This window comes from Oratosquilla oratoria, chromosome 7 (genome assembly GCF_046742065.1).
Source record: "Oratosquilla oratoria isolate Oo_2021 chromosome 7, ASM4674206v1, whole genome shotgun sequence".
NCBI classification, from domain to species: Eukaryota; Metazoa; Arthropoda; class Malacostraca; order Stomatopoda; family Squillidae; genus Oratosquilla; species Oratosquilla oratoria.
Genome location: NC_134783.1, coordinates 81960931 through 81973430, shown reverse-complemented (window position 1 = coordinate 81973430; position 12500 = coordinate 81960931). Strand labels below are relative to the sequence as shown.

The following is a 12500-nucleotide window of genomic DNA, read 5'->3' as shown; positions in this document are numbered from 1 at the left end:
TCCAGATGACTTCCACTTTTGTTGAGGAACTGGGGAATCCTAGCTGATGTACAGATTGATCAGGGCTTTGTGGTATCAAATAATTGAGTGTTCTGCTTTGGCGAAAAAGAAAATGAAAGGGAGACTCTTGGTTGAAACGAAAAAGTTATGTGCAATATATATATATATATATATATATATATATATATATATATATATATATATAATATACCGGTACCTTCAACTCAATCAACCTCCTATCAAGATAGAGCAAAACGCTCTTCACAACCCCGAGTATATATATATACACACACACACACACACACACACACACACACACACACACACACACACACACACACACACACACACACACACACACACACACACACACACAAGTTAGATGAGAAAGTGGTGTGTCCAAAAACAATACATGAATTTAAAAATAGTTTAGATAAAATGAGATATGAAGACGGGACCCCACGAGCATAGCTCCCCTTCCCGTAAAATACAACTAGGTAAATACACACACACACACACAGATCGGTCATACGAGCTCTGAGCTCTCATCCGAGAGGTTAATAACTGTCGATCACGAGCCCAACACGTGATTCAAGACCATGGTGAATCACACACACACACACACACACACACACACACACACACACACACACACACACACACACACACACACACACACACACACACACAAACGCACACACGTATATATATATATACATATATGTGCGTCCGTGCGTGTGTGTGTGTGTGTGTGTTTGTATGTATGCATGTATGTATGTATGTATGTATATGTATATACTCCGGGTTGTGAAGAGGGTTTTGATTTATCTTGATTGGAGGTTGATGTGGGGGTTTGAAGGTACCGCTCAAGAAACGCATGTTGCATCATGAATCTGATAACTGCTTCGAAAGGATTTTTACCTTAACTTTAGAAAGATTTATTAGTAAACAAATAATTTCTTCAGGCGTTCGATTTTTTGTCGAAATTCATGCTTACGTAAGAAAAATATAGTAATGAAGAAAGAATATAACAATAGTGGATAACTACAAACCAGTTTTTCAACAGTATTTGTGAGGAACAGTTCAAGTAAACTCCCAAAAAGTGTTCTTCGAATTCTGATGCCCGTCACTGGTTTTGATCTTTTATTCTTTTGCCTCTTTTGGAACTAGGTCAAGGGGGGAAGGAGCAGGAGGAATAGCGGTGTCATTCTTCTGTACTTTTGTATTAATCAGGTGTACTTAACGGTGTTAAGATGTTTTGATAAGGCTCTTTATTTAGATAAGGTATCAGTAAATCCACTGGAGTCAGGCTGGCTTGTGGGAGGAAGGTGGGAGGGAGGAGTAGATGCCCTGAAAACGTCTTGTGCGCATCTGGAAGATAGAGAGAGAGAAAGAAAGAGAGAGATAGAGAGAGAGAGAAAAGGAAAAGGCAGTTCACATGTGTTGGTGGAGGGAAGAAAGTGGACGCGTGGTACAGTACCTGCGAACATTTACTCATTTTGTACCATTGAGGTACCACGTAGAAAATCACCACCGGGGAACGTAAGGGGTTAGGTTATTTCAGCCTCTAGTTCAGTACTGTGCCACATCATTTCACTCCCTGTTAATCAAGGGTCTCACACGCACGGTCCCCGTATCGGGACTTCCGCCGTACCTCTCCTCTGTGAGGCTCATATTGTAGACTCGACCATAGTGATGAGGAAGGCACAGAGCACATCTCCCCACCAGAGGATCCAGTCACCCACCCCGCCCATCTCAGCACCTCGCCCTGCTTGGGGCAGGCGCATCCCAGCGACGCACAGGTCCACCACGGGTGGGGCCACTTAGGCGAAGATGGTTTATCCCAGCCGCTTCCCTGTATGGGAATTTCCCTCCTCATCGACCGAGCAGATGCGGGGAACGTCCCTCTGGGATACGTCTTCTCTTCATTCATTCGCATTCTTATTCTTTACATTCCTCTCATTTGTACTCTTAGTACCTTGTTTCAGTAGCATGACTCGTGCATCAAATACTCTTTTCACCCAATCCATCCACCTCATTCAAGGTTTTGTGTTGAATTTCACTCCACTTACTTCTGTTTTCCATACACTTTTAGCAAGTCGTTCCTAATTCATTCTTTCTATGTGCCCAAACCACCAGAACAATATAATCTACCTGACTGTGCCTTATCAGACAACTTTCTACCTGCACCTATTGTCTGCCTCGGATTTCTCATTCTTTCAATTTCTGAAACGCCCGTCATACTTCTCAGATGCAGTCAATTTGTTCCTTTCAGGCTGTATTAAGGCGTTATCACACTGGGCTATTTTTCCTCCGACTGTTAGAGCAGATTTGCAGCCCGCAGCTATCGGGAAGGAATCTTATATGCTGGAATAAAAAAAATCCTCCAGCATATCAAATGGCATTGTATGTAAATTGTTGAGAAAAGAAAATAGTTTGCCCTATAGTGATTTTACGGCGGAAAAGAGTATTGGAGATAGGTGATACCGCTGACTAATTGGAGGCTGAAGGAGAAATAGCCTAGTGAAATAAGGCTAATGCCTTTACATTTCAAGTCTGTGTCCCATACAGTGCATTACTGTTTTCGTAAACAAAATTTAAAAAACGTAGATAAAATAACAAGAGAAATAGGACCACTTGTCACTGACGTCTTGTTTAATTTATTGTTCTCCTCACTGCCTGTCGTAGGACATGGTCAGACCCGAGTGTCGTCCACATGCATAATAGATTTACCATTATTGTGACACATAATGAATATTAATGTAGCAAAATCCAGGAACATTATAAAGCTGGGAGTCGCGATCAGTTGAAATCCTGTTCCGTGGAGGTCCGTTCCTCAAGTAGTAAAGGACAAAATCGGGTGAGGGAGTTCTTGCCGCATTGCTTCTGGCCCGGGCAGTGGATAGGAGGTAGGGATGACCCTTCATCTAGGAGGAGCCAAGATGAGAAGGAAACAATAGGTGGTGGATGGGAGTGGAATGAGTGGGAGTGGGTACCTGATTTTGACTTGGCTACCTCCCTTATAATGGGGAAGAAACCCTTGGTATATAGGTAGATAATTTGCAACCGAAAAATCCATACTGGGTGTCAAGGAATTAAGAGTTTTAAGTGAACAAGACGTGGAGTCCCTTGTTATTTGAGTTTTCATTCATTTCTATACATGTAGTTATCTGTACCATCATCATTGTAGGCAGGCTACGTCCTCTCTTCCATCCTCCTCTCCTCTTCCTCGTCTTCATCCTCCTCCTACTCTTCATCCTCCTCCTACTCCTCGTACTCCTCCTACTCCTCCTATTCCTCCTCCTCTTCCTCGTACAGTTAATCCTACAGTTAATCTTTTTCAGGCAACTTAACTGCTAAAAGCTTTAAGATTCCCTATATATATTGCCATTCAGATGAAAAATAATGGGTTCAAGTTGTCAGAACGTAGATTTAACCTAGTAGTAGGTAGAAACAATTTCACCAATCCCGTCGTCAGTGAATGGAATTGATTCTCCTAAAAAACTGTGGAATAAATTGGAGAAACGCCTAATACTCCAATATTTGTCAATTGGCTCTACTATTTATTTGTTTTGTGTCTTTGTTTACTACCGTATTTTTTCTATTTCCCACGTCATTATAGACTAAAGTGTCCCCTGTCGACACTTGTACCTTGCCATTGTTTCAGCGATCTAAAGCCGCGTCCACACTAGTTGCATTTCCTTGTATCGTATCATCTTTGCGTACCACCTAGTGATACGACACGGTGCAACAGGGTATTGTACCCACTTGTTACGTATCCGTATACAGTAGGCGGATACGTAACAAGTGGATACAAAACCCTGTTGCACCGTATCGTATCACTAGGTGGTACGCAAAGATGATACGATACGTGGAAATGCAACAAGTATGGACGCGGCTTAAGGCTCGTTTCCCACGTATGGACTTTTCGCCGTGCGCCGTCCACGACACGATGTCGTGTTCTCAAATGACCATGGTCTATGGACGCTTTCACACGTCACGACCACGACCACGACCACGTGTGAAAACGTCCCTAGACACTCATGGTTATTTGAGAACACGACGTCGTGTCGTGGACGACGCACAGTGAATAGATAAGTGGGAAACGACCCTAGAATCTCACTGGCATTCTCTCTTGGCAAACTGCACATTAGCGTAAAAGAAGAATAATTAATAAAATAAACAAAGAAATAAATAGATAAATGTAATTTAACACGAATTGAAAACCACAACTAGGAGGTCATTAAAGAATTGAAGAACATAATGGTGGAGACAACATGAGACCATAAGGCATACACGAGGAAGTTCCTTGTCTCGTACCACCTGTCATCCCTATCCATAAAGTTAGCGTACGGTGCATTAGTGTGCAATAGTGTAGTGGGGTGCCGTGACCAACAATGACGCTCCCGGGACAAAATCCCTCTCATACGGCTAACAAGGTCCCCTCTCATACGTGTACTAGGCGTGGCATCGTCTTAGCCCACGCCGTTAGTTACTCTTTAGACTCCTTAAGCACACGACGTGCCCCTCCTCTGTACGCATAACCTACCAATTAATAAACGCATGAACCGTTTTACCCATGTTTCACTATATGCTCCCCTTGCAATAGCAGTTTTAAAACAACCAATGGTTTCAGCACTCACAGCATGGTTACTAAGTCTATTCTGTTCGTTAACCATTCTGTTGGTAAACCAGTTCGTGCCTATTTTCTTCTTACAGGTACCTTGTGTTTGGTGCGATTATCGCTCAACGATGAACGTCAAACGATTGTTTAGAGCACCAATTCTTGTTTTTGAATAATTGGGCTGTTTTGCTTCGGGCGACTGCCGCTAGAGTGGCCTAAAACAAAAAATTAGTGTTCTAGACAATCGTTTGACGATCATCGTTGAGCCATGAACGACCATCGTTGAGCGTTAATCTCGCCGAGCTAAACCACTCCTAAACCTCCGCCAAATTCATATGAACTGAGTATAATGTGTTACGTTGTTCCTATTCCTTATGTGTAACAGAGGTCGACGAATTTGTTTAGGTGAATGAATGACTTCTGTTTGATCGGGTTCGTCAGTATTGATCGGGACAAAGAATACCTACTGGGTTCAAATCCTCCTCTCCATATTCAGACATCATCTCGAATATTTTGGATGCTTGCTGGCCGAGCGGATTAGAGCGTCGCTATTTGGGGCGGAGGTCGAGGTGAGGTCTGAGGGCAGTTCGAACCCTGCCACCGGCGAGTTGGGCCAAGGGAATGGTTCATTAAATCCCACGCTACAAAGTCGTCTGTAAGGAGCACCGTCCTAACCTCCTGATACGGGGGAAGTTCGCGACGTTAAATCGAATGACAAATCATTTCGAACACTTTATCGCAGAGTTATGAATATTACTGTACAAGCAGCTGAAGGGGTAAGAATTAAGCAACTTTTTGTAAAAACATTTGTTGAACTTTAGTTGAAGGTTTTCATTTGCGATGTTATGTAAGAGATTCCAACGCGCGATAGCATGAGCATCTGATCCCAAAGGATTATGGGCTTGGGCTTCCCCAGTTGGATGCCAAGATAGTATTAAGCCTTATCAAGGCAAAAGGTATTCTAAAATAATGTCTTGCCAGTGAGTCTGACAGCAGCGCCACTGAAAAAGGAAAAGGAGTCATTCGTGTTACAGTCTGTGTCTTATGATCAGTATTGCTGGTGTAGTGGTATTGTCTTGGACTGCTAACTCAGCGCTTCGGAGATTGGTTCTTGTCCAGGGTTTAAGGGTATCACAATACTAGGGGCAGTGCGTTTGTGCGTTTGTGCGTTTGTGCGTAAGGTCAGTAGCTGGCGGGGTGTGTGTGAAGGCATAGAACATTCTTAAGTTTCTCCAACCTTTTTTGACCGTAAGGGTATCCTTGTAGTCAGGTCTAGGTAGTCTAGCACTCCCATGAATCTAGTTAACATATACTTACTAAAAGGATAAAGGAAAGTGAAGTAAAATACTGCTTGATCATTTATTATGTTGATTCCTCAAAACTAAAACTAACCGCCGTTATTGGTGACAAGATATGTAAGAAAAGCCAAGGAAAAGAAACCAGCATGGCAATGATATTTTACCGCCATCTATTCAGCATTTCCCATCATCCCCAGAATTTTATTTGAGGACCCCAGGTTAAGGGAGTGGATTCTGAAAAAAAAAAAAAAGGATCGGACAAATCTTAATGAGGTTAGATCCTTTAAAATGGGGTTTGATTCCTCGGATCCGAATCCCGTAAAAAGAATTCAGGCACCTTAATAGGGATTCAACTCCTTTAAGAGGGATCCAACCTCAGGATCCAAACCCATTAAGAAACGCAGTTTTAGGACGTTGTAATGTTAGAACGTATCCATAAAGAATATGGAAATGTTCTAACGTTAGAACTTACCCATAAAGAATGTTGATAAAATGCCCAAGTGGTGATGAAATAATAGTCTGGGTTATGAGCATCAAGTATTATGTTGTCCCCAATAATATATTAAAGTAAATACTCGTAAGATTAAGTAGAAGATAAAATCTTCTTCCCATACTGACCATATATATTTCTTGTAATATTCCCTCAAATTAAGTTTTATATTTTCGTCCCCTGCAGAGACTCCACTGGCAGTCTTATAAACAGGAAAAGTCGAGGATCACTAAGACTTACAAGGTCGGCCTCGAGGTGTAGCAGTGGTCGATATAGGTCACCCTCCAACGGTACCAGGTCATACTCCAACATTAATCTTGACTCCCAGGAGGAAGTTGGGAAATTAATACTCACCCTTAGGAAAGAAAGGTAAGATTTATGATATTTTTATATAAACTAAGACTCCTGTGTTTCCTACTCCGCTTACGTCAACCTTTCAGAATGTCTCAACACACACACACACACACACACACACACACACACACACACACACACACACACACACACACACACACACACACATATATATATATATATATATATATCACATGAAAACCATTATTGGAGTAAAAAAGACTGGAGACAGGGAATCTATATATTTCGATTGCAAACTGCTATCCTATTCAGTAGATACAAAAATAGAATAATGAGTGCTACATAAGTAGCACCCTTGACATGACAAATGGGAACATTGGGAGAGGTCTCTACCCTCGGCTCACTCTGTATGTGAGGTCTGGAGGCAAATGTCTTTTTAATAGGCTGGTGATGAAAAGTCTTGAAATTATATCCGGGGACCATTGCCCCTTTGAAATGTTCACACTGGGCTGGTATTCAATTATAGTTGATTTTACCATTTTTCTCCTGAACTCACATCTAGACTTATAAGTAAGCTCAGCTTTCTCCCAGTCTAAACAATGTTCAAATTGTTTAACATGTTGGAACACAGCTGAGCTTTCTTGTCCATATTTGATGGAGCGTTTATGTTCGATCATCCTAGTGTCCAAATCCCTCCCAGTCTGTCCGATGTAAACTAAGTCACAACCTTTACACGGAATTGAGTAAATCCCTTGACTATGTTCTTCTTTCAACCTTTGGTGGACATTTACCACCTTTTTATTAATAGTGCTAGGGTAATAATTGATTAAATTTAATTTGTCTTTGGGAAGAAACTTGGACGAAGGAATAAATGAATCAGAAAAGGAAACGACTTAGGACCTCCTGTTCAATGAAAATTTAGAGTAATTGGGGGTGGTGTTGAAAAAATTGGATCTCGCTCGGCTGAGGGCTTTGACCAAGAACCAATCCGGGTAAGCTAATTTACTAAGTTGAGATTTAATTGTATTTAATTCTCCTTCAAGAAACTGGGGGCTGCAAATTCTTAGAGCTCGAAGAAATAATCCTGAGGCGACACACACACACACACACACACACACACACACACACACACACACACACACACACACACACACACACACACACACACACACACACACACACACATATATATATACATGTATATTATTTTTTGAGATTTTGGAAGCATTTGGTTTTACTTGTTGCGTGTATTGTAACGAAAATGATTTTGTACACATCATATGAGATTCATAGCTTGTCTTATTCATGTAAAAGTTGGTGTATTTATTGCCACTGATAGCTAATATGTAATGCACATCTCAGGGTAGTAACTGTGGTGTGTAGCTTTCAGAGTTCCTTTGTATTTTATTCTTTGCCATTCGAGCGTTGATATTATTTATTAATTTTTCATTCTCTAACATTTTTCTGCTTCACTCAAATGATCAATGCATGGAGTTCAGGTCGCGCTGATCTTCTTTACTCTGAGGCACCTTAGATGCAGGTTATCAAAAGCCTCTGGAGTGTGGTTCCTCTCTCTCTCTCTCATATATATATATATATATATATAATATATATATATATATATATATATATATATATATATATATGTATATATATATGTATACAGACAGACAGACAGTGAGGCTCTTGTTCCTCCACCCACGGAAGCTCCCCAGTCCTGTTGAGCAGGTTCCTCCTGGGTGGGTCTTACTCAATCTTTCTTTTTGCAGAACATTGATTCATTTATTTTTGTGATTGATCACATCCACATTTTCTTTCCTTCCTGTGCTCCTCTATTATTTATTTATTTGTTTATTTTCTTTGATGGGTGATTCGACCTTGGGTCACACTTGTCCAGTCGAATCGCGATGGATGGCCGTGCGGGTCTTTGCCCGGCTTCTTGGAGATCCCACACGGTGAAGCTCTTCGACCTTACTAGGGGTGTCTTTGGATCTTTCATGGTCGCATTCGCCGATTCAGTATTTTCCTTGCACTTCTCTGATTTTTTTTTATCATTATTATATTTTAGGGTATTCTCTGGCCTAGCGGGTTAGAGCGTCACTACTTAAGGCGGAAGTCGAGGTGACGGCAGTTGGAACCCTGCCATCAGCTAGCTGGACCAGGGTATGGTTCGTTAAATTCCATGCTACAAAGTCCTTTGTAAAGGTCACCATCCTAGCCTCCTGATAGGGAAATTTCGCCACCTTATACCGAATAAACATCTTTATTTTATTTTTTTATCTTGTCTTCCATTTATTTTTCCTCGATGATTTGACCGCAGTTCGAGCTTGTCCGGTGGAACCGAAGTTGCCATGTGGGTCTTGCCGGGGTGTGTTCTCGGGGTCTTCCGCCAGTGCTGCGTCGCGGGTGGTTCTTCTTCGCAGGTCTTTCGCGGCCACAAAGGTTGCATGTAAAGTGTTCGTTGTGTGTTCTATTGGATCGGGATTATTGATAAATGTCATCTCTAGATTTTGTTCATGTTATTTTCCTTTCATCAGGAGAAGGTTCATTTCCACATTCAACAACTTAGAGGCGGCACGGTCACTATCCAGCCCTTCTAAGTTGGCAGAAGAGGCTGGATGACCATATCACAGATGATTGTTCGGGATGTAACACTTCACACCATGCAACACATTATGGAAGACTGCATTGTACACAGTCATATACGCCAGCAACACAATATATGCTTTATAAGGGATTTGTAGGAAAACCCCGTTCCAGCCATAGCGTTCCCCAGGGAGACGGGACATTCTAGGGAACGACAGCAACAAGTTAGAGGCGTGTAGTCAAATGTACATGTTGATAGATGTTTGTGGCTATAAGTTGATGCCATTTTTGTATCAGTCGTCGCAGTAGTTCTCAGCGTATTTCACTGCATTCCCCCCTAGGTTGAGAACCACTTGGCTAGGTGCACGATAGGCATGTGAACGGACGTGGGGATTCTTTTTCAGTTGTCTTGTAGGAGGACGAAGGGGAGGTGGGGAAGAGAAGGAGGAGCAGGAGGAGAGTAAAAAGAAAAGGAGTAGGAACAGCAGGAGGAGAGTAAAAAAAGAAGGAGGAGGAGTAAGAGGAAGAGGAAGAGAAGAAGGAGGAGAAGGTGAGCTATTGCCATTTGCGTGCCCTTCGCATGTGACAGAGGTGGTGGAGTTCGTGTTTGATAGAAAGGTTTTGGGCATTGTCCGGAAACCGGGTACCGGTCTTTCGAGGCCGAGATCTTGATGATCTTTGTTAAATGACAGAAGTCTCAAAGTAAATGTCTATTACTATACTATGTGTCATTCTGTTCACAGATCACGTCTTCTTCAAGAGATTGAAGCAGAAGAGGAGGAACGGAGTTGGTTTTATACACAACTAGAAAATTTACACGTGCAGCTGCGGTATCTCACCAAAACCAATAATGTGAGTACAATCATTCAGATTCTGTATTAGGCTAATAAGGGCCGCGCGATAACCCAGTGGATATTATATCGAACTCATGAGCAGGTGGCCGTGAGCTCAATTCCCGGGACCCGCTGCGAGCTCTCGGCGTTGGTTTCCGATAGCCCTGGCCAGGCGGGGAGGCGACCCAACATCGACCTTAAAAAAAAAAAAATAATAATGGTAAAGAGTTTCTCACTGCGTGGGAGTGGGATGATTTTTTTTTTTTTTTTTCTGTTAACGGGACTCCACTATGAGGGAAACCCACTATTGTTCTTCTTACTGCTCATGAAGTAAAATGCATTGTTTTTCGTGAACAATTTGTCTTATCGAGTAGGTATATGTAGATCCTACGATAAATCTCTGATAGTTTCGCCTACCTGCTGCCATACTGTACCCGTAGTTTTGTATATGGTACTTGCAATATAATTGGAATCATTGTAAAGTTGAAGTATGATAAGAAGGAAGTTTGCCAATCCACATTTTTATTTCTAAGGTTATGCATTCGTACTTGTTCAGAGGTAGGTATTTTTATGACCACACAATCGGTGTCCAGTTGGTGTGTGTGTGTGTTTCCGAGTTTTTTTTTTTTTTTTTTTTTTGTGTGTGTGTGTGTGTGTGTGTGTGTGTGTGTGTGTGTGTGTGTGTGTGTGTGTGTGTGTGTGTGTGTGTGTCTGTGTGTGTGTGTGTGTGTGTGTGTGTGTGTGTGTGTGTGTGTGTGTGTGTGTGTGTGTGTGTGTGTGTGTGTGTGTGTGTGTGTGTGTGTGTGTGTGTGTGTGTGTGTGTGTGTGTGTGTGTGTGTATGTGTATGTGTGTAGTGAAATGAAGTGAAATGTATGAACAAAGCCTGATGGACGCCCATTTGAAGGTAAAACCCTCAAGTCACAGAAATAAATATCATACCCACAAATAGAGGAATAACCAAATAAATAAACCTGTAAATGTGTAAACAAATGTTGAAAGTATGGAAGACAAATGAGTGGCAAGATGGTGCGGTAAATACAAAGAACAGCTTGAGGTATCATAACTTAACGTTTTCTCCTCACCAAGGCTTCCTCTTCCTGAGGATGTCCTGGAAATGACGAAACGGTCGGTAACTCTAAAATGTGTTTATCTCGTAATATTACGACTGATAAATCAATAAAAAATTGATATAAACGAATCTATAAACAATTAAACGAATAAGTAGACGAATAGATAAATAGATTTAAAATTCTCGAAGTCAGTATTCACTGAAGTACCAGGAAGCCGCCATTAGTCTTCTTGCTAACGCAATGAAGAGCGTCATCACGTTTTAGAATCTGACTGCAGGTCATACCGAAGTGTTGGTCACTCTCCAAATTCTCTTCTGGCAGATGCCAGGCGGCTTGAATCAACCTAAAGTGCCCTCTGGTCGTTAAAAGATTAAGTTAACATAAAAACAAAATAATGGAGGAGCCTGCAGGAGACTATAAGGCCTACACTAAGCAGTTCCATGTTCCTTATCCCCTGCCATCCCTATCAATAAAGTGATCTAATCTTCGCTTTAAAACAACCAATTATTTCAGCGCTCATTTCATGGTTACTAAATCTATTCAGTTTGTTAACCACTATGTTAACCAAGTCTTGCCTATTTCCTTCTTAAACCAAAAATTCTCTAAATATATTACAGTGAGTCCAGACCTGCTGTCTTGATATGATGACCTTGCCTGCACCACCCTCGTTAAAACCCTTGACCCATTTTGACCAATGCCAGGTGATTTTGTTTAGCAGCCAGGAACCTCAAAATGTTATGTTCGTTGGTTGAGACAAGTGTGATTCGAGTCAACTTACACCGTGCTCATCGTTGGCGTGTTATTATTTTTTTTTTCGTAGCTCCATCATAACAGACATTATCGTCGACCTAGGACACGTCAGACGATTTTATTCGCCCAAGGAAGGTGAAGAGACCTTGAATAAGTGTCTGTGCCCACTTAGGTTAATAAAATCGCCTGGCGCTCCCCAGAACAAGCCGTCAAAAACTCGCCATTTTATTGAAATATTGCGAGAGTTGCTACATCACTTGCTCTCAATCAGTTGCACGGAACAGCTGTTGCTGCTGCTGTTGCTGTTGCTGCTGATGCTGTTACTGCTGCTGCCACCGCTCTTCCACTCTGATCGCGCTTGTCAGTCTACAACAACGAAGTGTGACAGCACCAAGGCTCTGGTCGACCGACTGACCCAGCCAGCAGCACCAGCTGGATACCAGAGGGGGGGGGGGGGAGGAAGAGGAGGAGGAGGAGGAAGGGGAGGGGGAAAGTGAGGGGGAACTTCTTCTTTTTTTTCTTCTTCTGGAGGA

The 12500-nt window shown here is 42.0% G+C and overlaps 1 protein-coding gene across 3 annotated transcripts in view; it reads left to right on the top strand.

Annotated features, from left to right (window-relative positions):
- LOC143027230 (uncharacterized) overlaps positions 1–12500 on the top strand; it is a 494887-nt gene that overhangs the window by 340195 nt on the left and 142192 nt on the right. For all 3 annotated transcript variants that reach the window (XM_076188447.1, XM_076188448.1, XM_076188450.1), the window contains 2 exons: positions 6599–6781; positions 10057–10165. In XM_076188447.1, the coding sequence (XP_076044562.1) occupies positions 6599–6781; positions 10057–10165 (292 nt within the window). The remainder of the gene's footprint in view (positions 1–6598; positions 6782–10056; positions 10166–12500) is intronic.